We start from the raw sequence: 25776 nt of genomic DNA on the forward strand, positions 1-25776 counted from the left end.
CCCACCCTGTAAGTGACCCTATACTAAACTGGTCCATTGATCACACGGAGCTGCCTCCTCAATTTTTGGTCTCAAGGTGCCTTAGTTCAGTGGGCACTTTGCGTCCCCTCCGTCCTCCCACAAGGCCCTTGAGTCTTCCGTGGCCTCAAGCTTGGTGGTCCCCTGCTGGTGGAGAGTCTCCTAGCCCGTGGAAGCCTCGTGGGCTGGGCTGGCTGGTGTTGGGTCCAGAGGCTTTGCCTCAGCCATCTGTTGGGGGGAACTGTGGGACCCGGCGAGGGCCCTCCAAGTTTCTGCTGCGATCGGGTCCTCACATTTCTCTATACCTGCGTGAGGAGCAGAGAGGCAATGGAAGAGAAAGTGAGACAGGGGTTAGCAAGCTCCTGCCCCAACGGTGGGGACGGGGAAGGCAGGTCCCGAGGGTCCCTTAATAATTGCCTTTCATCCCGTTCACCATGATTAGGGCTCCCTGTCACCTCTTCAGCAAGCAGGGAACACCAAGCCAGAATAATGTGAAAAACGTTACAATGTCTGTACCGCGTTTGACCACTCTGCAAAGGAGTGCCACATACCCAGCTTGTCGCAGCCTGAGATCAGCCCTACCAGGTATTTAGAAACGAGCATCCCCATTTGACACACAAGGACGCGGACATTCAGAGAAGATGCCCAAAGCTCTATAGAAGCAGGTGAGCAGAGAAGCCAGGATGGTCCAGCATTTCTGGTTTCAAGCCCCGAGCTCCCTCTGCCCAAGCAAGTGACTCTGCTTCTCCCACACAGGCCTTCCTCAGAGAAGGACCCGCTGAGGATGCAGAGAGAAGCCAACCCCGCACACCTGGGGTCAAACTCAGGCTCTGCTGGGACTAGCTAAAGGCCTGAGGTATGTTCCATGAGTTCCGAGCCTCTGTTCTCTCACCTCTAAGTGAGAACATCTACCTCTCAAGGCTGCTGAGAGGGAAGCCAGTACAGCTACAGACAGACTCAGCTCACGCCCAGAGCAGACGCTTACTGCGCACTCACTCTTCCCTTTCTGCGTCACTTCCTCTTCTCCCAGCGTCCCCCCAGGCCTGGCCCGGGGACGGCAGGTGGAAGGAGCACTGGTCACGTGAGGTGCCATCACCGCTCCCCTTCCAGGGCAGGGCAGGGCACAGACTCCGCTAATGCCTCCTGCCCTGCATTCTTCTCCCCCTGAACCCGGACGACGCCGTCCTCAAAGGGAAGTTCTCCCCCAGATACAGTGCTGGTTACCATGACCCCAGTGGGCTCTTCCTCACATTTACCATCCAGACCAGGTCCATCGCTCCGGCAGCTTCTCATTAGCAAGAGCTTCCTAAGGAGAGCCAGAAAGGCCACAAGAGAACATTGCCAAGCCCAGCACCAGCCGCGCAGCCCAGCCTCTAGCGCCCTGCCTCAGCCGCGAGCCTATCTGCGCGGCCTCCACACCCGCCACCGCTGGGCAACAGGCAGACAGCACAGCAGGCCAGCTTTGGGTTTTGCTCCAGAGGCTTTGCTTGGTAGCCGCTTCTGTCTGCACACCCCAGGCAGAGGGGCCAGATGCCCTTGGTTTCTGAACTTCGGAGGCACAGACGGCTCAGCGTCCAAGTTCAGAGGGAAAACAATTTCCCTGGATGCTGCCCCCTCTGTCCCGGGGTCTGTGTCCAAAGCCCTATCGCTCTCCCTAAGGACGAGAGGCTGCCGACCTTCACAGCAGCTCCGGCCCCTTAGGAAACACTTCCCCAGCACCACACTCCGCCCAGACTCAGAGTCTTTGGAACTGACCCCCAAGGAAAAAGCGAAAGTCAGAAAAATCACACTGAAGGAGAGAGGCTTTGCATGCGCTCTAAGGGCACAGGAGTTAACAGACTTGAAGAAAATACTCACAAAGTCACGGGACTTGAGGAAAATACTACCGCGCGTGGGTTAGGGCCACACTAGAGCTATGGAGACACACGGGGATAACAGAGGACAGGTTAGTGGGGCCGGGGGCCAGGCAGGGGTTCCCGGAGCACGCGCAGCGTCGGCTCCGAGTTCCTGAGGTCTGGGCGGAGCTAGGCTCAGACTGGTGCAGAGCAACTGAGCGCTGGATTTGACTCCCGGGAGACGTGAGGCCGGGCAGGCAGGGCTCCGGCTCTCCCTCCGCAGGACTTACCCTCTGTCTCTACTCAGGGATGCCTTCCAGGCCAGGATCTCTTTGTACACCAGCCGGCAGAGGAGCTGAGGCGAGGGAGGGCGACAATCAGCGTGGAGCACGTGGCTGGTCCCCAGCGCTAGGTGACCGCCGGGCTGGCTCACAGCGTCACTCCGCAGGGGTCCACCCATGGGACGCAGAGTGGTTCCGAGCAAAGCCCTGGATGGCCGACACTTCGGACCACTTTGGAACTTTCCAGGGTTCCAGCCCCGCAGGACAGGGCCCCTCCCCATACCCATCTGTGCGCCCCACAGCTCTTACCAAGCAGGCCAGGATGTCGGCAGTGATGAGCATGTAGAAGACGTTGTTCCAGCCTGTGGGGGAAATGAGCCCGGCCAGCAGAGGCCCCAGAGCCGCACCTGTGTGGAGCACGGCATGAGAGAAGGGCCCTGGACCAGGGACCCTGACCCTCCCTGCCCGCACGAGGGCAGCGTCCCAAGCGCGCGCCCGAGACCAGGCTCGGGGCTCAGCTGCCGAGAGCCGATAGCCAGAGTCACAGACCTATGGATCCAGTGCCGTCGATGATGGCCGTGACGGTGGAGAGCGCCTTCGCGTTGCCCTTCAGGCTCTTGTGCGTGCCCTGGGGAGAGAGAGCAGAGTGGGGAGGCCTGAACCAGGAGGCGGCACCGAGCAGGACCAGGACCAGGACCAGGACCAGGAGAGGGACGGGCTCAGGGAAAGGCAGCGCTGGGGGCTTGGAGCTGGGAGGAAAGGGGGGCCGACGAAGGATTCTGAAGGACTCTGAGGATCTCGTCTCTGCAGGCTGGGGGAGGGGGAAAGACGTGGGGAAGATGGGCCTGGAGGCAGAGGCCCTGGCCAGTCCCCAAGGTGGCTCCGCTTACCAGGTCAGCCGAGACAGCAGTGGTGATGAGGGCATAAGGGCCGTTGACCAGGGCTCCACAGATAAGCAGCATTACTGACGTGGTGATGGAGACGGCCCAGTTAGAGAGGAGAGGCCACCGCCACCCCCAGCCCCAAAGCGGGCGAGTCCCCCAGGCGTCAGGCTGAGAACCTCCACTTCCCCGAGCCTCCCACCCACATCCCCAAGCCAGCCTTGCGGTGTCCCCAAGGCAGCACCACTCCCTCACCTATGGAGATACTGATCCCGCTCTGGCCAACGTAGTTGTACAGAAACATCTGAGAGAGGAGAAGGGGGAAGACAGAGTCATACACACCCTGGCTTCCCCACAGGCTGCCTCCGTTAGACTGGAGCCCAGAAGTCTGGGAACCCCAGAGGTCCCCTTTCTCCTTTTCCTTCTCATACCCAGGCCTCTCGGTCTTCGTGTCCCAGGGATGCAGGGTCTAATACGTGGTAATCTATCATTTCCCTTTGCCCCCCCAGAGTCTCCTCTCATATCGAACCTCAATCACTTATTCTTTCCTTGGTCAAGAAGCTCAGCAGCTGGCCTCCCCCTTCTCACCAAGGCCAAATAACCACGAATCCCTTTGCAAGATTCTCAGTCTGGATCTCTTTCCTGTGCTGACCCTGGCTTCTCCTCCCCTGGCCGTGCACAGGGATGTACACACGCAAAGAGACGGGTGTGCGTGTGATGCCCGGGCGTGCACAGAGTCCAGCGGCCCACGACACACACACACTTTGCCCTTGAGTTTCTACGCACCATGGGGGCAGCCAAGATCAGCATGACGCAGCAGGTGGTGGCCCTGCCATTGGTGTAGTCAGAGATGAGCCCCGCCAGGATGCCGCCTGGAACACAATGTGCACGTGGGACCCCGAGCACTGCCCCATCACTCAGCCCAGCGCGAACCGGGGCCGGGCACCCAGAGCCAGCTGAGTGTCTCCCTCCGCAGCCTTCCCCGCACCCACTGCTCACGGGAAGACCACCTGGGCAGGATGCCACCTTTTCCCTCTGATGCCACCTGCCTAGGTCACATCCCACTGGACCCGTCCCTTTTTTCTACACCCTGACAAGAGGGGGATGCAGCCTAGAGGCAGAGCAGGGCATGGTCTCACCTACGATGCCACCAACATCGAAGAGCGTGGACAGGTCCCCAGACTCCTTGGCACTAAAGTGAACTGTGGAAAACAAAAGCATGTGTTCAGACCTGGGGGCTCAGGGCAGACATCCTGGAGGGCCACCGCTGGGAGCGTCCCTGCAGACACCTGGTCCAGTATCATCTTCAGAGGAAGGAGTGGGGGGCCATGGAGAAGTGATTGGCCAAGGTCACAAGTGAGTCTGCAGCAGTTTGGGACCGGATGCCCCTTCTGGCCCCCAGTCCTGTTGGATGAACTCGACCTCCCAGAAAAGCCCTTCTATGAAAGCATTGGGATCTGGCCCCTGAGGACCCTGTCCCACTGGGGCACAACTGCTCTCTTTGAGCCTCAGCCTGTCCAGCCACATTCCTGCCCTCCCCCTGACCGAGCGGCTGGTCCCCACAGAAGCTTGTCACCTCCATTTGAGGTCCCTGCTTATAAACAGAGCCAGGAAGGAGGCTCGTGGGAAAATGGGGACCTCAGGTCCCAGACCTCGCCCTAGAATTAGAAAAAGGGACGCCCAGAAGCTTGACTTGTAGCCCAGCCCTCAAGGTTGACTCACACTCTGTAGCCGGCATCAAGGCCACAGAACAAAGAGTCAGTGACCACAGGGTTGCCCTGGCGCTCTGCCCCCGTCGTCGAGAGAGGCCCCTCAGATGGGGCCGGGGGCGGGGTTGGGGGGTGAGTTACAGCCTGAGACCCGGCCCTGACTCATCCCCACCGCATCCTGTTCGGTGCAAGGATGCTGTGTGGAGGGCAGCCTCGTCCCTCCCACGGGGCCTGGAGGGAGCCCGGCAGCCCTGGCTGAGCGGTCCTTGGCCCTGGTGGAGCTCTGAGGCTCTGAGGCTCTGGGGGCGGAGCTGCTCCCTGATAGAGTAGCGCCACATGTGGAAAACCAGAGATCCAGGACAGGGGAACATAAACATCCTTTTCAACCACAAGAGTGACCTCTCCTCATCTGCCCATCCTCGGGCAGGGGCGGAGGCAGGGGAGAGGAGGACCACAAGGCGGGCAGCCCAGCAGACCCAGGCACAGGACATGAGTCCCCCGAGGCTCCCGGCAGCCCTGCTTGGAAGAGAACAGTGTTTACTGCCAGGCTACAGGCCCTCTTCCTTGGGCTGCGGGAGGCTTAAGGGGCTCCTGGAGGCACTCAAAAGGCAGACCGTTTCCAGCACCCTCCGGTCCCGCCCATCTATGAGCCAAGCAGCCTGGAGGGGGGTTTCTCCTACACCTGAGGCTGGAGAAGAAGTGAGGGAGGATTGCAGAACAGAGCTTTGAGTTCCTAACCCCGACTCAGTGCCGAGGTAGGAAAAGTGGCTGGAATCAGGGACTGGGGCGGGGGGCGGGGGGTGGGGGGTGGCGTCTTCAAGGTTTAGCTTCCCATTAAAGAAAAAAAATTTCCCTCCTGCCCTAGGAGAGGTTCAGCAGAAATCCTGCCTATTCCTGGAGTCATACGCATCACGTGACAGGTTTCCTCCTCATAGACCCCTCCCTTCCTCACCTCCTCTTCCCCGGGTACTCACCCACATTGAAGATGTAGAGGGGCAGCCAGTAGAGGAAGGTGTAACTGACCAGCTTGGCAAAGAGCAGACACAAGGAGAACTCGACCACACCCTGGGGAGCGTAACAGAGGGCGCGATGGAAACAGGGGCAAGACATCCATGGTCCGTCGGCGGAGCCCCATCCCAGCACTTCCCACCGCCCACCACACAAAGCAGCCTCGAGGACCTCTCCAGCCGCAGTAACAGCAGTGCGCCTGCGGCCCGGATATGCTGTGTCAGGACGAGGCTCCCATGCTCCCCTCCCCGGGTGGGCCGCCCTCCCTAGGCACTGCGTGTAAAGAAATGCTGGAAACCACAGGTCACCCTGAGCATCCCCATCTCCTGAGACCCAGCAGAAAAATCTAGAGAGCCTCTCTCCTCCTTCCAGCCCACAAAGGACTCACCGGGATCCAGAGCGCCCCAAAGAAGCTGATGGCAGCGGGCTGAGCGCTTGGCTCCTTGGAGGAGGTGACAGCAGACTCCAGGCCGTTCTCTCTGTTAGAGTGGGGCCCACTGCCAGGGTCCTCAGCGTCGTCCACGTTCTCTTCCAGCCCACCCTGAGCAGAGAAGAGCCCTTGCTGTGGGCACGTCCACATACCACCTCCCTCCCACCAGCTGGAGGGACAGCCCACGTGAGAGGTAGGGGCTGCCACGCTGGAAGAGGTATGTGTCCCCCTCCTGCACTGGACTAACATCCTGCCAGACCCGTCAGTCTGTCGGGGAGCCACCCAAGGGCATGACTTTGGCCCTCACGCAAGGGCCTGTGAAGTAACCGTGGGCACACGGGCCCCTCCTCCAACTCCCCAGGCCTCCCTGGGACCAGCCCCCGGGTGGAGTGGAGGGCAGGGACGGGACTGGGGGCCACACTCACATGGTGCTGAGGTGGGGAGCAGCCCACGTCTTCTGGGTCTGAAAGAAAAACCTTCTAAGAAGCTTCCCAACAGGCCAGGCCCTCACCTTGCATGGCGTGTGGTCCCCACCCCTCCTCAAAGGGGGTGAGTTGACTTTCCAGCACAAGGGAGCATGGAACCGGGGCTCCGGAGACCACCTTCGAGGTCTTGGTCTCCTAACAGTAAGTTGTGTCACTACTGCCTCGTGGACTTTCGTTCTCTTGCTGCAAGTGACCATGGCCCTGACTCCCTGGCCCGTCTGTCAGGGAGCTGGGAAGAGGCAGCAAACGTGGAGAGGTCCACCCCACCTTTCCCTCCTCAGTCTCAGAAGAGCCAGCGTTTGCCAGGCGTGCTGACTACACATCTCACGGAAACGCTCAACAGCCCAGGGAAGCAGGCATTGTTATACTTATGTCACACATGAGAAAACTGAGGCTCAGAGAGGTTGTCTGTCCCAAGTCACACATCTGTGGCTCCAGCCCTGCGATCCCACGCTACCAGCCGCCTTCTCCCAGGGCCTAACCGGGAGGCTGGGCTCCGGCCCTGTGAGGGGGGAGGGCTCCACTCACATTCAATGAAGAAGAAGAAGGTGATGAGGCCCATGATGGCGGTGATGACGCCGGGCACCACAAAGGACAGGCCCCACTGCTCATCCACCCAGATGCCGGCGATCAGGGAGCCCAGGATGTTGCCCACGGATGTGTGGGAATTCCAGATGCCCATGATGAGCCCCCGCCTGGAGGGGAGGGAGGGAGGTAGAGAAGAACGGGAAAAGTAAGAAGAGAAGCACAGGGCTCCTGGCGACCGCCCGACCAAGTGCAAAAAGCTGGCTGCCTGCAGCCTCCGAGCTGAAGACCCCACTCAGGGAGGAGCGGGAGGGTTTGCTGGTGTCAAGGGAGTGACAGCAAGGCCGGGGGGGTCCCGCTCCCCAGCCGCTCCCTGAGCAAGCACTCTGGCTCCTGCTGCCCCAGGGCCCAGAGCCCCACCCCTTTCTTCTCTTGCCCTAAGGCCGTAACTCTGAAGTCCTCAACCAGGGGTGACTCTGCCCCCAGGGGACATGGGCACTGTCTGGAGAGTTGTGACGGTCCCAGCTGTGGGTGCGCTAGTGGCATCTAGGGGTAGAGGCTGCTGAACACCCTACACTGTGTAGGACGGTCCCACAACAAAGCATTATCCAGCCCCATATGTCAATAGTGCCAGGGTTGAGAAACCCTGCCCTAAAGAAACTTTTTTTGCACAAAAGCCAGTTCAAGGGAAAAAAAAAAAAAAATATATATATATATATATATATAAAAATATATACAAACATATATATATGTGTGTGTGTACACAAACACACAATTTTATAGGCTTCGTTTTTGTCTTCACGCAAAATGGAAATTCATCTATTAAGAGGAAAAAAGCATAACTGAGGTTGCAGGTTTTAAGGATCAAAACCTTAGCAATGAGAAAATCAGTACTGCTTTTAGTCACTAAAACATGTGTATCTCGGCCTGTGAAAGTCAGCAAGATGGAGGCAAGTTTCTAATTTTTGACCCTGAAATCACATTAGGGGCCACGAGGGACCCACCAGCCCAGCCTCCCAGGCGCCGCCCACCCTCCTGCCCCATCACACTCACTTCCCCTTCCCGAACCAGTTGCCCACGCAGGTCACCACGGAGGGCCAGCCCGTGGTCTGGACGAGTCCGTTGCAGATCTGCAGGGAGGGAGGAGGGAGGCGGGACAGGCCTGGGCTGAGCGGTGCAGCCTCTGGGATGGGGGCCCCTCCGCAGCACACGCTACGCACCCCCTTCCTTCACCTGCCTGCACGCACCCCCTAACCCACCAGCTGATTTCTCCTGTGGCCCCAGATCCCCACGGCAGAGACCAGGCCTCGCAGGCACCTCCACGGACCTCAGGGTGACGCTCAGCGCAAACTCACTGAGCCCACGAGGCTGACCATGGGCAATGGGCAATGGGCAATGGGACCCCGCATCGTGACAAAGGAGCACAGGGCTGGATGCGCCGGGACCTGGGGCGGCTGGGTAGGACCTGCAGCCTCTACCATCTTTCTGTGCCGGGAACAGAGGCCTGAGTGCAAGGCAAAGGCTCGTACCTGGATAAGAACAAAGTACCAGAGCGCGTGGATGTTCCAGAAATACCCCAGGCCAAGGAGTGAGGTGAAAAGGCCGCTGAGCAGCATTCCGGCTGTAAGGTAGTAACGGAGGGGGAGCCGCTCCCCAAAAATGCCACTGCAGAAGAGAGAGTTGGATCCATGGTAATCTCTGCTACCTGCACCCTTCGGCTCTCTACCTCCTATCTCTCCGCCGCTCCCCCCCCAACAAAGCCACTGAAACAACTCTGCTGAGGTGACCACCTCTGTGTTGCCACACGCCAGGGACACCCTCGGTCCTCCACTCACTGGGCTCCTCTGCTTTATTTGACGCTGCTGACCAAGCACCTTGAAGTGCGCTCTCCGTGGCCTCTGTGAGGTCACTGTGGTCCATCTGCCTCCCCCCTTGGCTGACCAGTCCTTCTCATGCATTTTCTCTTGCATCACTTTTATGGTTTTAACTACCACCTATATATACGTTACACAGCCCAGCTGCATATCTACAGCCCTGAACTCTCCCCCAGAGCTTCACGATCATATCCAGATGCCTTCCAGACATCTTGACTGGATGCTCCCCAAAACAACTGCCACTCAACAACTCCAAAAACAGAACTCCTCTGCCTCCGCCCCCAACCCTGCCCCGTGTCCTGTGCCCCTCATCTGAGTGGATGTCGCCACCACGTTTGGCCACTCAAGCCAGAAACCACGGGGCTACCTCAGTTTCCTGCCTCTCTGTCCCACCCTTCACAAGCAACCTCCAAGACCTGTACCTTTTACTTACTTCTCTCCAGTGCGTCGTTTCTTTTTCATCTCTATTACTAGTGTTCTAACTCAGGCATTGCTCAAAGCTCAGCTGAGCTATTGTCAAATCTGTTCCTTAGCATGACCTGGTACTCAGTCCTACTCTCCCTCAAATCTACCTTCCGTCACGCTCACAGCGATCTGTCTGACGTGTTAATCTGAACATGCCACCCTTCAGAGGCTCTCCTGTGCCCACAGCCTGGTACACAATGATCTCATTCTTCAGCCCATCTCCTGCATTTTACACTCTGGTAAACCTGTTATTTGTCCCCCCAGATCATACTGTTTCACACTCGCCTTACTCTGCCCATGCCATTCTCTCCACCTAGCCATTTCTGCATTGCCAAGCCCAATTCCTCTTCATTAGTTCAAGTGTCATCTCCTCCAGGAAGCCTTCCCCAACTGCTCTTCTCTAATCCTGGCTCACACTAAGCGGCCCCTCGGAGCCCCCAGAATGCCCCGTATGAAACCACCTGTCTGGGAACCACCACACTGTTTTATAACTAGCCGCTGACGTTATCGGTCACTCCACTAGGCCGTGAGCTTGCTGGAGGTGGTACCCTGCCTTAGTCATCTTTGATTCCTGGGAACAAACATCATGCTTGCTACGTAAAAGCCGTGCTGGGGTTTTCCTAGCATCCAGGGCTATCCTTGAAGGACCCCGGGCTAGGACAAACCATTTTCCAGCCACACCACTGACACTGCCATCTGAGTGAATAAACTCGAAAGGACATCCAGGAAAGCCTTTCCAGTAAAAAGAGTTACTAAAAGCGGGAGTTGGCCAGGTGAGGCAGCAGGCTCGGTAACCGCGGAGCACGCTGGCTGCGGGCTGACAGGACGTGGGGATGTCTTGTCTCATGTCCGCCTGGGGGAGCCACCAGCTTTTCGCTTTGACCCTGCTGCCCCCAGGTTGGCCAAGGGGAGACAGCAGCTCTGAACGGTTCTACTCCGGGAGGTCACAGGCTCTGCCTCTCTCTCACCTGATAAACATACCGACGGCGTAGGCCACGAGGAAGGCGTTGTCCACTGCCCCCAGGAGCTCCTTGTAGTTGCTCTGATCTGAAAGCCGACGGGGGAGACAGAAAGCTGGCTGGCTGCATGGACGCCCCTGCAAGAAGCCCTTTCCGGCCCCGGACGACCCTCTCCTGGGTAGGGGGAGTGGGGTGTGGGGAAGAACCGCTTGCCCCGCTCTTACCAAATGGGGCCCAGTTGCACCACGTGGTGTCGTTGAGGCTGTGGGTGTCGTTGATGGGCCGGATCATCCCTGAGCAGTTGCGGTGCAGACGGCTCTGGAGAAGCCATGGGCGCACAGGTCAGGGGGCATCCTGTGGCCCCGAAAGGAGCAAGCAGCCTCCAACACACCAGCCCCGCTGCCCCCCTCGACTGGACCCCACGCTCCCTCCTCCGGCAAGAACTGGCTCCAGGGGCAAGTGGCCACAGCAGAGCCTCGGTGAAGGGCAAGGGGGGTCTACGAGCAGGGTAGACACAGGGCCCAGGGTGTCTGCTCTCTGGCTCCACCCGCAGCCCCCGACACCACCGTCTTGGTGACTAAACCCAGGAGACTCTCCTGGGAAAAAAGAACTGCTAAAAGTGGGACTCTGCCAGGGGGAAGAAGCAGGCTCAGTGACCAAGGTAAGGGAACAAGGATGGTTATACGCCAAGTTCCAGACCGTTCTACGGAAGTGTATTTCTGCTGGGGCCCAGCATCTCCTGCTTTCTTCCTCACCCCCAGGCCAGCCTCACCTTGACGACACTGATGGGCTTCCTGGACATGTGATAACAGGTGTAGATTAAGAAGGTAATCAGCAGGATGAAGCCTCGGTACCTGCAGGGAAAGGTGGGCAGCCGGGTTAGCAGGGAGCTCGGACCCACAGCCTCTACTGTGCCCAGGAAGCGTCCCACCCGTGCCCACTCTAGCGGCCTCGGAGCCCCAGCACCGCCAACTCTTCTACATCAGGCTCCCCTCCAGACACAAGTTCCTTGGGGCAGAGGCCAAGGGGAGGGTAGGAACAGATGCCAGAGGCCAGAGTGCTCGGGGGGCCCTACATCCCTGCTCCCGCTCCCGAGGCCTCGCGACAGAGCCAGCCCAGCATCAGTGCCCTAGACGACACCAAAGTACCCCCTACTGCTCTGACCACGGCCCATCACCTCTACTTCTCTCTGGCCTCACTAAGGTCGGGGTGCCTCTGTGTGTGTGAGAGATGGGGGCAGGGAGATAGAATTGTATTTAAAATACTGGACATGGTGGAAACCGGTAGGAGGTTGATGTGGGAGAAGGGTCTATCTTTAAAGTGATGTCGGGACTTCCCTGGTGGCGCAGTGGTTAAGAATCCGCCTGCCAATGCAGGGGACACGGGTTCGAGACCTGGTCCAGGAAGATCCCGCATGCCGCGGAGCAACTAAGCCCGTGTGCCACAACTACTGAGCCCACGAGCCGCAACTACTGAAGCCTGCATGCCTAGAGCCCATGCTCCGCAACAAGAGAAGCCACCACAATGAGAAGCCCGCGCGCCGCAACAAAGAGCAGCCCCCACTCGCTGCAACTAGAGAAAGCCCGCGCGCAGCAACGAAGACCCAACGCAGCCAAAAATAAATTAATTAATTTTAAAAATAAATAAATAAAATAAAGTGAGGTCAACACTGTTCTTAAGCCTAGAACACAGCAGAAGCAGCACCTGCTGCAGCCCAGTAGGGGCAGAGCCCAAAACCTAGTTGGAAATGTGGCAACAGAGGGAAAGCTGGTGACGGAGCCCAGGTCCTCTGCCCTCGTCCACTCCACGGGACAGAGGGGTCATCCTTTCCACCTGTGGCTCACGCATCACATGGGCCCTCTCGCACCAGTGCTTCTCGTCCCATGCACTGGTCTGGGGCGGAAAGAACACTTCAGCCGGGCACCACCGAAGTTTCCACTGCATGCCCCCCTCTTCCCCTTCTGCTGAGGGTCTGAGGAAGGGCCTCCACGTCCTCCTGAGTCACAGCATCAGCTGAGTCGAGTCAGCACTGAGTCGGGAGCCAGGAAGTACATGGAGAATAGACCTCAGCAAGGACTCTAGCCCAGGAGAAAGACCAGAGCCTTGGTTTCTTAAAGAGCCCATGGAGAAGGTGGGGAAGAAGGGCAAGGGGGCCTGAAACCCTTTCTATCCCTGAGATCCACGAACCAAAGGACCAGGACACTGGAGGCTCAGTCTGCCCTCTCCAGGCATCTGCCTCCAAACCCCAAATCACTTCCCCCCGAGCACGTCGTGAAGGCTCCTGCTTGTGAGATGAAGGGGTGTTTCAGCAGAGGCTGAATTCAGGTTGGGCTACCAGGGCCCTTCACCCCTGGACTCGTTCTCTGTCTCATTCCCTCCACTGCCTCACAGTTTATCTTCTGAAGAGAATGAAGGTACACGTGCCCCCGCCATCACCTGGCTTAACATCGCTCAGTGGCTCTCCATTCCACTAAGAACGAAGCTCTGACTCTCTAGCCTGAATCTTATGCTCCTCTCTACTGCCCGGCCTCTCTGGCTCCCCACTGCCGAGGGTGCATGGGGGCGGGGAGTCACCAGGGTCTCTCCAGGGAATCTGGGGTTACTCCAAGGGACTGTCACAGTGGCCCTGTGACATAGACAAGCTTGGTGGCAGCAATGTTTTCCACTTGGCAAATGGCCCATGACTGCTACCTCAGGGAATTCCAGAATCTGGTGGCAAGGGTTGGGGGTGTCTCTGAGAGAACTGGAGAGGGTGCCCAGCGGGGCTTCTTCAAAGAGCACAAGATGGAAGAAAATCACAGCCCTGCAGATAACACTCACCAGCGTCCTGCCCGGGGAGCTGCTGGGTCTGGAAAAAAGCTGAAAGCTTTGAGGGATGACTCTAATTCACTGTGTAGCCAAATGAAAGTTCCTAAGCCTTTTTTGGCTCCGGTTTCCTTATGAGATGCCCATGCAGGACAGTGCCAATCACACCCAGCTCAGAGACAGGGGAACACAATGTGACTCTCACCCTGGGCCCTACGTCTCTGTTGGGCCACCCTTACGGCCCCCCGGGATCAGCTGAGTCTATCTTGGCTGCCACATGGATACAGCCAATGACCCTGGTGACAGATCAGATCTCCTCTGGGCCTGAAAGACCCCCAGGCCCCACTGATCCCCCCGGCGCTGACTGTCCTTCCTCGATAGGCCAGGCAGGGAGGCCCGGGCTGCAACTCAGCCATGCCGAGCCCACGCCGAGCCCGCTCAGGAGCTGCTCAGAGACAATGAGGGATCAAAAGGCACGGCTGCGCTGGCAGCCACCTTTCCCCTCCCTCGCTCCTCCCACGACGACACTGCTTCAGCCCCAAGTGCCAACACCTGCCCACCTCAGATCACCTGCCCTGGACTTTCTCCGGCCTGCAGTCCCCGGTGTTCTTCCTTATCTGCCTCCTGGAGTCCTGTCCCTCCCAACCTTGGGTGGCAGAAGCTATGACAGAACAGCAGGCACAGCCAGGCCCATTTCTGGCATCTCGATTCTCTCTGGCAGAAACAGGACTGCCTTCCCATCCACATCCTACCATGTGCCAGGCACTGTGCTAGGGACCCAGAGAAACTGTAAGAGAGACCTCTGCCCTCCAGGGGCTCACAGGTCAGCAGGGAGACAAACAGAATTGGTGCAACAGTGCCATAAAAGAGGGCAGCCCTGCATGACACAGAAGCAGGGCCGCCGAGACCAGCTGGGATGGGAGCAGTGACAGGAAAGGATTTGGAGGTGAGGCTTCAGCCAGATCTTCACAAACAAGCAGGAGGTGGCCAGGTCCACCAGGGCTGGGGCGGGAAGCGGTGCCAGGGAGAGGGAAGTTCGTGTGCAAAAGTGCAGAGGCGTGAACAGCAATACCTGTCTGGGGAACTCCGTGTAGTCAGGAAGTCTGGAAGGTGGGACTGGGCCAAGCCTGGAAGGCGAGGGAGCGGGGAAGGAGGGAGCGGACAGGTCATGGAGGGCCTTGGGTGAGTTTAGACTGTCTCTTGGGGTGATGGGGAGTCACTGAAGAGGGGTGGGGGTTTCTAGGTCAGAGAGTTCTGGACACCTCCCAGGCTAAGCCAGATGAAGACCCAGGGCTCTGCCCTGCTGATTAGTTTGGGAAGCTCCAGACAAGCTTCCTCGCAGAAGGTAGGGCCGGCTCCCTCTGCCTCAGCCACCCTCAGCCACCCTCCAGGGAGACCCGCGGTGGTGCATTTCAGGGAGCTGTAAGAGAAAAGAGCACGGACTTAGGAATCAGGCGAAACCTGATTTCATTCCTTACACCTGTTAGTCATCTGCGAAGTAGAGTTTATCACCTTTCTCACAGGTTGATGAGACCATGCATAGGACAGCTCTCACGTGTTCCTCACACCCAGTGGGCACTTAAAAATGACCGCTTCTGTGACTTCAGATTTTGAGGAAGGAAAGCTGGAGGGGGCGGAGGCAGCCCGTGCTGCTCTGTTACGGGAGGTGAGCAGGGTGTGGGTTAGCACCAAACTCCTCCGGGCGGTGGTGGTTCCAGGCCCTGGATTTGCCTGTGAGGTAGGGATTTGGAGGCCAGCATGGCCACGCCTCCCCACATGCGAGTATACAGAGGTGGGCTAGAGAACACGAAGATGCCCCGAAGCTGCCAGTGCGCGTGCGGGAGCCTGCAGCGGGACAGAGCAGAGGCTGGTCCGCTGGGCCCGCCCATGTTCTCCCTTGGGAGTAGACAGGGCGGCTTAGCAGAGGTCCACAGTCACGCTGCTCTGCCAGGTTCCAGCCCCGTCCAGAAGCTTGGCCTGACCTTTCTCTCAGCTCTAACTCCATCCCTCAGTAGAAAACCTGACACCCAAGATAGCAGGAGAGTCACAGGGAGGGAGGCGGTGGGGCGGAAGGACCTCAAACGTGCTGTGTGATGCTAGGACGGGCAGTGGCCTCCTCTGGGACTCCCTGCCTGGACGGCAGCACAATGGCAGCATGAGCCCGGAGGGGCACAGCTAGCTGGGCAGGGCATACCTGGGGCCTCCCCTTAGGCAAGTCCTCTTTCCATTCCACTCCGGCAGCTCTTCTGAGAAAAAGGCCAAGGTGCCATAGTTCAAAGGGGACTGGGGACATGGGTCCGGTGAAGGGCTGGGCTGACACAAAGGCTGTCAAACTCACAGTAGCTCACAGGGAAGACAGCTGACGTGCTCCTGCTGCCTGTAGAACCCGCAAGTTTCACTTCGGCTTTCACAAGCCCTTCTTTCAGAATCAAGAGGCCCCAGAAAGGGAGCAGGGGGAAAAATACACAGTCGGGCTTTGCCTAGCTTGTCCCAGGGCGGCTGTGAGGGGGAGGGATGGCAGCCCAGGTGCTGTCCAGGCTGGGCAAGCAGGCCAGAGACCCGGGAACATGCATGGCGAGGCCCACAGACTGTTCCAGGCCGGGTGCCCACCCCATGACCCTCTAAGTCTGTGTTAGCAAGAGATGGCACTTCGTAGAATCTCACCTCCCCTTACACAGCGCTGGTTACTGAGTAACCAAGTCAGATAGAGAGGTGGACCAGCTCTCTCTTAACTATTAGCTGGCAGTCCAATTTATTCTTTCAAATGAGCACGCTGATATCTTTATGGACCTCATTAAGACTTTTCACTAGAAGTGTTTCTGAGGTAGGGACAAAGAACGATGTCTGCCAAAGCAGCAACAGATAACAAACAAAACCCCAAAGGACCTACTACCACCACCATCACAACAACAGAAAGCAAACAGCCCAGCAGAAGGATGCTGACCTTAGGAGAGAGTGGAAAGAGGTCCCTTCTCTCCAATGTCTACCCAGTCATCCCCTGGTCCCTGCATCCCCCTCCTTGCTTTGCAACCACATTGCTGACGGTCCCTATTCCCATGGCAGGCCAACAGGGAATTAAACTCCCTCACTGACCAACCCCTACCACTTCCTGCCTCAGCCCAGCCCTTAAGCCAAGTCTGGGGCAGCGAGTAGATGTCTGGGGCTACTCAGGTTGGCCACGGGACAGACCGGGCTGGCTGTAGCTGCAGGTGCCCTTGACACTTGCCCGGAGGAAAGTGCCACTTGGTGGCCTGTCCTTGGATGTGCCTGTCCTGGGACTCAGCAGATCTGAAAAGGAGAGAGGGCTGGGGACAGTAAGAACCAGGCCAATGGTGACAATGCCATCCCCCCGCCCCTTGCCAAGTCCTCCACTGCCACTGGGACACATCCTGGTAGGCAAAGGCCAGCCTGGAACAGACAGCACAGGGCAGAGCCCTGAGCCAGGCCTTCCGCTGACAAGATGGGACGGGGACAGGCCAGGTCTGGGAGAGCCTCTGAGAAGAGAGGAACAAAGCCCTCTTGGGGCTGAGAGCCAGCCCAAGGACTCCTCTACCTGTTGCCCTTCCTCCAGATGGAACTTGGGCATTTGCTCAGAGACATCAGGTTGACACAGGGCTCGGTCCCAAGATCCTTCCCAGAGAAGGGAGCCATTGGCTAGTAGCACAAGGAGCCCGGGACTTTCTAGAAGGAATGAGTAGATAAGATAATGATCTTTTTTAGGAGAGAGGAAAATACAGGCTTGATTGCTTTGCCTTGAGAAGGAGTCTAAGCAGGGGAAGCCTGAGTGCTTAGACAGAATGAAAAGACGTGGCTTTTAGCTACAGCATGAGGTTTCGTTTAGGTACCTGGAAAAACTCTGGAAGAGTGTGAGAGCTGGTAGGGTTTGGAAGAAGTGGTCAGTGGGTGGTTGGTGGTCTCTCTTCTGAAGAGCGGCTACGCAAAGAGTGCAGGTGGGAATGCGCTGATGGTGGCGGGGCCCTCCTCCCCAGGGAGCTAAGATGAGGACTCTTCTCTCGGGATTCCCTGGAGGCCTAGCCCATGGCTCACCCTCACCTACTCCTTCTCCCCAGCGTGAAGGACCCAGGGGAGGAGGCATGAGCCAGAGGGCAAAAGGAGAGCACTGATACCGCCCACCCCGCCTCCACCCCGCACACCAGCTTGGGGACAATCAGATGGGGGCGTTGTGGGCTGCAGGGACTCCGACGCTGGTGTCTGCCCCCAGTTCTGGTGTTACTTCGGGACCGCTCAGCTCCGACCTCAGCACTCAGGTGGTACAGCTTGACTGGAAGAAGTAAGGTCTTGGCCATCCATTACAGACCATCCCCAAACCCTGGCTGCCTTCTAGACCACTGCGTGGCCCCTGAGGCCGACCGCCCCACCCAAAGCCAGGGAGGTGCGCGTCAGTCTGCTCTGTAAGGGGGGAAAGAGGAAACAGCAGAGAGGAAGAGGAAGCAGAAGGCGGCTGGGGGAGAAGACAGCAGTCACGTGTGGGTGGGGGAGGGAGCCTCGCAGGGTCACATGCTCTTTGGGGATCAGCCTGAGGAGCCCGAGGAAGGGAAGGGGGTGGGGACAGGGACGGTGGGCTCAGCCCTCCAGGTCCTCCACCAGGCTCTCTCCTTCCTTGTCGGAGCTGCCTCTCACCATCACCGCTCTTTTTAAGGAGCCCTTTCTGCTGCTCTTACCGGGCATCTCTGGGCAGTTACCAGGAAGAGAAGGAAGACAAGAGAAAGCTACTTTGCAGCATCTGGGTCCCTGATCTGAGGCCATGGCAGAATAGGGAAAAGGACGTTAGACCAAAAGAGGCTGCGTCTTAACTTCTGGTTCCGTTACTGTGACCTTGGGCGAGCTGTCTCACCTCTCAGCCTCAGCTTGAGCTTCTTTTAAATGAGATAGTAAACTCCTGTCACACGAGGCTGCCCTAAAGACTAACTGAGATAACATTTCGCCTCTCAGCCTCACTTTGATCTTCCTTTAAATAAGATAGTAAAGTCCTGTCACATGAGATGTCCATAAGGGTTGATTAAATGAGATGCGATGGATCTGGCAGCAGGACCTCAGCAAACTCCGGCGGGCAGAGCCACGGGTCCCCGCTGCAGCCCCCAGCCCGCCATGGCCTTCTAGGGCGTGGGGGAGGGCAGTGAGCTGGGAGTTCGCAGCTCCTGCTCTCCTGCTCTCCTGCCTGCCCAGTGCCCCACCCATTCCTGCTCATCCAGCGGGAATGTCACCTGGTCCTCCTCCCACAGGCTCCTCTCCTCCGAGTCCTGAACTGCTCCCTCCCCACAGGCCCCAGGAAGCGGGCCCAGCCCCATAATCAGCAGCCATACTCATCTCTCTGGCGAGATGCCCACGTTGCCATCTGTCCCCAGACGTGCCCACGCGGACGCTGGCACAGAAGGCAGGGCACCGGCCAGGCCCAGGGCTGGGGAGGCCTCAGAGGGGCTGTGACTCCGGTGAGGAGGCCGCCTGACCCCGGGGGGTCTGACAGGAGAAGGAGGGGCAGTACCATCTTCCTGGGCAGGAACTCCTCAGAGTCTCTGCCTTCCGCTTGCACACCTCGTGCCGCGTGCCTCTCAGCCCCCTGTCCGGGGACCGCGCCTTCAGGCCCCAGGCTCCCGCCAGCTGCGGCTGCACAGGACCAGTGCCGACGAGACAGGCTACGTCCTCACTGCCGCGCCTTCGCCAGCTCCACGGCTCCACTCAGAATACCTCCAGATCCACCAAGGCACATGTTACCTGTTCCCCCTAATGAAGATGAAACCCTCCCTCCACAGAAACTCACAAGCCCCGTGCAAGTACCAAGTACTAACTGCACGCCAGGCACAGGGCTAAGTGCTTTAAATGTCTTCTCACTTAATTTCACCAAAACCCGGGGGTAGAGGTACATTGCTATTTCCATTTTAAAGACAAGGACCTGGAGCCTTAGAGATTTAGTGATTTGTCTCAAGTCCAAAGGCTATGTTTTCTTTTCCCCTCCCACACTCTAATGGGGAGGAAAGACCGTGGGCTTGGGAGCCTAACTAACCTGGATTCAAATTCACCGCAGTTACCTACTAGCTATGCGGCGCTTGACCAGGTACGTAACTTCTCTGTGCCTCATTATACCCATATAATGGGGAATTAGGTGGGGAAACAAATAAAGACCTTGCAGTGAACCACAAACACAATGCCTGGCACAGAGCAGTAGGAAACGCGAGTAGAAAAATAGTCAATAATTAATGTTTAGTCAGTGCTTAATATGAGCCTGGCACTGATGTAAGTATTTTACCTGCTGCATCTCGAGACAATCTTTAATCCTCATAGCGACCTGACGAGGTAGGTGTTACAAGCATCCTCACGGTACAGACAAGGAATCCAAAGCTCAGGGCCAGCCCACCCTCTGGTGTCCTGCTCCAGGACTGTCTGCTTTCTTCGCTTCTGCTTAAAAGCCCTCCTTGGGTACAGGTGGAAGCAGCAAATTTGATAATGAGAGTACACGCCCTCTCTCCAGCTTGATCCTTAATTCCAAGAAAGTAGGACCGTGTCTTAATCATCTTTGTAGGCCTCACAGTTTAACACAATAATGTGCCCACAGTAGGAACTACATTGACGTTTGGTGTTTGCTAGGAGTCCAAACCTCCGTGCATCAGGAAAGAAGTAAAAGCACACTTATCGTGTGCCCTCCATCGGCCACGGGAGGTCAAGAATGTTCATGGATCACTTTTGCCTTCAAGAACCCACCTGACTTTCACCCATGAGGGAACTGAGTTAACGACACAAGGCACACAGTGGTGAGAGGATTTCAATCCGGGTCTGTCTTAAACCTGGGAGATGTGGGAGAACACAGTGGTTGGGTTCACACTTTAACAAGTGTGTAAATGACGTGTGTGTCTGTGGAGAGTTGTGCTTTCCTGAGCTCTTCTAAAATGCTGGAGTGGGACAGGCTGTTTACAATGATCCACTCTCCCTGCCCCTCATTTTCTCTGAAATATAAGTTACTTTGGTTAAAGGGTATAATTAATGTATACGAATAAGACTCTACAAGGAACAATAATGGCAGAGAGATACAACTTCAAATATATATGGTAATGAGATATATTTTTGTTTATTAAGGGAAAAAAAGAGAAGTAGAATATTTTATTTATATAAGTATCTCAGAAATTGTTTGCTGTGTGAGAAATTTCGAAAGGTTTCTCAATGTTCTCTTGGTCCACGATCTGTTTCTATACATCAGCACCCTGGTTGTGCTTTGCCTGATGATAACACTATAATGTTACCAGTCATGATTTCAGCTATGATTTTAAATGTTACCTGGGCTGCAACCTTACTTCTTTAATTTGAATCTAGCATCTTCTAGGTCAGTGGTTTTCAACCGGGGATGTACATCAGACTTTCCTATGGAGTTTTATTAAAATATAGATGTTTAGGACATACTCCAGACTTACTAAATCTCTTAAGTCAACATTCTTGGTATCTCCTTGGTATATTATGTAAATTATGTATTGGGGTTTTTATATATCTCAAGATTTTTTCCTCTATAAAAATTATGCTCATAATTTTTATAAATCAGATATAATGTTCACTGTCTTCTTTGAAATTAGCCTTAGTGTGTTTTTAGACATTGTCTATTTTTTTTTTTTTTTTTTTGGATTGGCTTTATTTTGTTTTACATACCTCAGGAATAATCAGACTTCCTTGTTAGCTGCATTTTTCTTGTCATGAATTCTCAACAGATCATTCATTTTTGAAAATTATCATTAATAAGTTAATCCATACCTTTTTAGGTCTCTGTCCCTTACAGGTAGTTTTTGTTCTACTCTGATGCTCCCTAAAGGCTGCACAGTCAGCTATAGGCCAAAGGTTTTATCTTTAGCAAACAAGAACTGTCTCAGAAAAGCACAGGACCAGGTACATACTCGTGGGTACGTACTCCTGATGACATCACTCAGATACCTTTAAGAATATACCAGTGGACTGAGTCAGCATTTCCAAAACTCTTCAGCAAAGACCCTAACCCAAAGACCCATTTATGAGGTTGCAAACCCAAGATTCAGCAGAACAAGAATTAATCACTTAGGACTGAAAGAACTGATAAGGAATGACTGTCACTTACGTTTGGAATATTACTGATGTTGTTATAGTGTTCAATCTTCTGAATGTATAAGAAAGCCCTTTCTCTTTCTTCTTAAGCTGTCTGTATCCCATAACAATTTAGGAGATCCTGTTTTTGTAAACTGAAACATTTGGAAATACCTTATTCTCCCTGCCTGACCCCTCGGAATTCAGAAACTTTTTTTGAGTCTTCTTGCTTTTTATAAAATATGGTTATTTGCAAAAGTTCAATAAGAATCTTTTTTTTTTTTTTTTACCAGAACATATTAGAAAACTTGGTTTTACAACCAAGGCCTTGCCTGGAATGTCGTACTTGACAATGATGCTCATTTAATCAGATATTGCTGCCACTTTTAAGGAATTAAGGTTGACACCCAATACAAAACCTGCCTAAGAAAACTGGCTTACTGTGTTCCCTTACACACAAATCAGGAAGGTCACTCCCTGGCAGGCCCAGGAAACTTAGGATATTTTGGGGACCTCAAGAAGAGAGGAATTTGCCTAAATTTATAGGTACAGCAGGTAAAACCTAGTGGAGACAGTTTCTTGGCTTGGCTTCCTAATCTCAGAACAGTAAATAATAGAAGGCTTTGAAAAGTCCAATCCAAGATCCCTTATGAAAACTTCCAGCAAAGTGAACTTAACAAGGCCTATATAGTAAATTATGTATATAGATTATCAGATCAAATCTAATGAGACCAACCCTATTTTGTGATCAAGAATAATCTTTCTTTGAGACTATTTTTGATCCCAGCAGGGCAGACTGTAGGGGAAAAAATGTGTGTTTCTCTGGAAAACTGTGCATTGCCCAGAGGACACCCCTCCAAGTTATCTGATTCTTGCCTTTCACTAAGCTCGAATTCCATGAAGTGGTAAGTAACTGATAAGTCGTATAAAATATGTCCATGAACTGACAGAGTTTCAATAGTCTTCCCTCCCAACCAGTTTTGCCTCAATATGCCTAACTTATAAATGGGGACGTTCTTTGTATTCTCTCTTTTCAAAATTGTGGTAAAATATATGTAACATAAAATTTAACGTTTAACCATTTTAAAGTATGCAGTTCAGTGGCATCAAGTACCTTCATATTGGTGTGCCCCCATCATTACCATCCATCTCCAGAACCTTTTCATCTTCTCAAACTGCACCTCTGTACCCATTAAACAATAACCCCCATTCTCCCCTCCCTGGATTTTTCTTTTGTGCCAATTATAATATCTTCTGGCACCCTCATTATGAGTGAAATTAAATCTTTTTAACACATGTTCATTTTTATATCCTCACGAGAATCATGATCTTATCTTTTTCTGAAAAATATCTTTTAAGAGTCCTAAGCTCAAAAAGGACCAAATAAATAATCTAAATGAGTGAGGAAGGCTGGGAGTGTGAGGACTGTCCCCAATGAGGGCTGTCACCAACTGACCATCCTGATTTGCCCAGGACTGAGGGGGCTGGGGATGTAGGATTTTCTGTTTTAAAACGGGAACAAGGGGCTTCCCTGGTGGCGCAGTGGTTAAGAATCCCCCTGCCAATGCAGGGGACACGGGTTCGAGCCCTGGTCTGCGAGGATCCCACATGCCGCGGAGCAACTGGGCCCGTGAGCCACAACTACCGAGCCTGCGCGTCTGGAGCCTGTGCTCCGCAACAAGAGAGGCCGCGATAGTGAGAGGCCCGCGCACCGCGATGAAGAGTGGCCCCCGCTCGCCACAACTAGAGAAGGCCCTCGCACAGAAACGAAGACCCAACACAGCCAAAAATAAATAAATAAATAAATAAAATTTTAAAAAAAAACGGGAACAAGCTGGTCATATTAAGAGCTTGCACCCCATCTCAAAGGGGCTCCTACTCCTAATGATATGATTGGGGAATTTAGGCCTGAGACTGCTACATCAGAGAAGCGCGGAATCTGGCTATTTACGTTGTTTTATAATTTGAAAATGATGGCAACTAACACAATATGAAACAAAACAAAACACTGTGCAGACCAAGCAAAGTGCTCCAGTGCGGCCTCCGATGAAGAATGGGCTGAAAGCCCTCCACCCCACCACACACCCCCTGATCCGCGGCCTCCTCAGGCCTCCTTGGTCAGGAGGAAAACTCCTGTGGAAGCCGCTGGGCCGCCGCTGGGGTGACCACCCTGCTGGGGAGCAGCTGCCGCTCGGATCTGAGACGTATGTCCTCCCGGGAGGGTGTCTCTCAGGGCCCGGAACCCCTCAAGGCAAACTCCCAGGACCACTGGGTTCTGGCCTTCGTGTTATCCAAGGGCCAAAAGAGACCGAAAGAACCACTCGACAACTCCAATGGCCACTTTTTCAGCAACTCCGCCACGCCCTGACCTCGGTTCCCTAGCCTGCAAGCCCGGCTGCCCCGGGTGCTCAGCGATAAAGGAGACGCTCTGAAGGTCTCCCCGGGGACGGGGGCGGGGGTGTGCGTGCCTGGAGGTGCGCATGCGAACGGGCATCGGCGGAGATTCTCCTGGGCAGCCTCCCAGGGAGGGGGCCTGCGGAGGCGGAGCGACCTGGCGCGTGCGTGCCACCCACCTCCCCGACGGCCGGCCAGAGCCTGCCGGAACCCGCCGCCGCGCCGCACCGCCCCCCCGCCCCGACGCCAGCACGCTGGGACTCCCGGCCGCCCGACTCGGATCCGCCGAACCCGAGGGAGCGGGAGGCCGTCCTGGCCCGGCGCCCCCCACCCCGCAGGCCCTCTCACCAGCTGTCCCTGGAGAAGGCGCGGAGGAACCAGACGCCCGGCGCCAAGGAAGACCGCATCTTGCCCGGCGGTACCCGAAGCGAAGCCGAAGCAGAGGAGGATGCAGAGCTGGGCACGCGCCCCGAGCCGGCGGTCCCCAGAGTTTAAATGCCCCGCCGGCCGGCCCGCCCCGACCGCGCAAACCATGGCCTTTAGCCCCCGCCCCCTTGCGCCTGACCGCCCTCGGGCCCGGCCGAGCGCAAAGCGCACGCCCACCGCCCATCCTCCGGCCGGCCGCGAGCACGGACTTTTCTCGTGCTCTGCCTGGGGGCTAGGGACCCGCGGCCCTCCGAGCCTCTGGGGCCCCCCCTTCGGCCTGCGCTTGTCGGCTCACTTCCCTCCGGGGAACCGAAAGCTGCGATCCCAGACGCAGTCAGCTGTGTGTGATCTTCCGTCTGCCCTCAGCTGCTCCTGCGTGCCTTCCTATCCTGATTAGCTGGGGCACCGACACAGATCGGGAAACTGAGGCAGGCTGGAGGGCCAGCGTCCCACAGGACGCTGATTTGAGTGCCAGCGCCCCCTGGGAGCGTAGGTGTCCCAACAGGGACTTTCTGTCTCACTCAGATTCCAGACCACGCAGTGAGCCAGACAGGACCCTACCGCACCTTGTCCACGGAGAGACTGACACCCCCGCCCCGCCCGCCTCTACTCCCCACGGTGACTGTGCGGCGGCCACTCCTGCTCTCCCTTCTGAAGGCCCGCAGCCGTGCAACAGTGAAGGGCCCGTCTGAGGCACAGAGTTCCGTGCTCTTAAAAGTGCTCTGCAGACCTCTAGCCTGAAGATGTCCAGGGTATGTTTCCACCTATAAAAAGCAGTGATTGTGAGATTTGTCTATGAACCCAAGGGTGAACTAACTATAGAGGGAAGCATTGGCCTGGAGAATAAAATGGTTAATAGAACGTGAACTAGGAACTTGTCTGGGCAGATAGATTTCAGCCCTAAGCCCACCCTGCCCCTCACTCCTAGGAGTGCCCAGACCCAAAGTGCAAGGTCAGAGAAGGGCAGTAGCGGCTACACCAAACAGGTTCAGACCCAGGAGAGTGGGCTTGGCCGCTGCCAGCCCCGGAATCAGGCAAAAAGAGGTAAACAGAGTTGTAAAATCCTCCCTTAATGCCAGGCAGTCAGGGGCAGGGGTCTCGTGGCAGAAATGAAGACAGCAACAAACAGAGGGCAGGAGGTAGACGACTACAAAGGAAAGGGGACGGGATAGAAGGAAGAAGCCGTGCTGGGTTGTGTAAGGTATGGAGCTGAAACACTGAGGAAGAGCGCAGCTACTAGCAGCTAACCCAGCCCTTAATTGTACCACACAGGGTGCCCAGCTGTACGTTCATTTCATTCTTACAGGTCAGGGAGGTGGGCATTATCCATCTGAGAAGACTGACTACCCATGCTGGTTTGCCTGGGACAATCCCAGCAGACACCCGCTGTCCCAGAATGTATGACGGACAGCTCTGGGGTCGGTAACACCCAAAAGACATTAGGCCTGAAAGAAGGCAGATTAAAGGTGGAAAATAAAATGAGATAATGAGATGATATCACCAGGAAGAGAGCTGCCTGTGTCCAAAGGACTAGAGGGAAGGATAAAGTTGAATACAGAGGAGCCAAGGAAGCAGCTGAGGTCACTTGAAGCTACACGGGAGGAGTACGTGGACGTCAGCAAGGGA

At 55.7% G+C, this 25776-nt stretch overlaps 1 protein-coding gene and 1 long non-coding RNA gene across 3 annotated transcripts; one reads left to right on the forward strand and one right to left on the reverse strand.

Annotated features, from left to right (window-relative positions):
* On the reverse strand, window positions 1-24191 carry SLC37A2 (solute carrier family 37 member 2). 2 transcript variants are annotated; one of them, XM_068555676.1, is made up of 19 exons: window positions 24073-24191; window positions 11243-11324; window positions 10695-10788; window positions 10480-10558; window positions 8702-8837; window positions 8226-8302; window positions 7176-7342; window positions 6588-6625; window positions 6121-6273; window positions 5699-5789; window positions 4155-4217; window positions 3802-3887; window positions 3271-3319; window positions 3025-3098; window positions 2684-2762; window positions 2444-2541; window positions 2144-2208; window positions 1876-1931; window positions 1-323 (listed from the first exon to the last, which is right to left on the reverse strand). In XM_068555676.1, the coding sequence occupies exons 1-18, from the start codon at window positions 24129-24131 to the stop codon at window positions 1901-1903; spliced, it is 1521 nt and encodes a 506-aa protein (XP_068411777.1). In that variant the 5' UTR covers window positions 24132-24191; the 3' UTR covers window positions 1-323; window positions 1876-1900. The 2 variants fall into 2 exon arrangements, with proteins under 2 accessions (XP_068411777.1, XP_068411778.1); XM_068555677.1 differs by lacking the exon at window positions 1876-1931.
* LOC137771906 (uncharacterized) lies at window positions 518-2817 on the forward strand. Its single transcript, XR_011075425.1, has 3 exons — window positions 518-683; window positions 775-874; window positions 2161-2817. It is a non-coding gene; the product is annotated as an uncharacterized lncRNA (long non-coding RNA).
* Window positions 24192-25776: the final 1585 nt, after the last annotated feature.

The sequence above is a fragment of the Eschrichtius robustus genome, chromosome 11 (genome assembly GCF_028021215.1).
Source record: "Eschrichtius robustus isolate mEscRob2 chromosome 11, mEscRob2.pri, whole genome shotgun sequence".
Lineage (NCBI taxonomy): Eukaryota > Metazoa > Chordata > Mammalia > Artiodactyla > Eschrichtiidae > Eschrichtius > Eschrichtius robustus.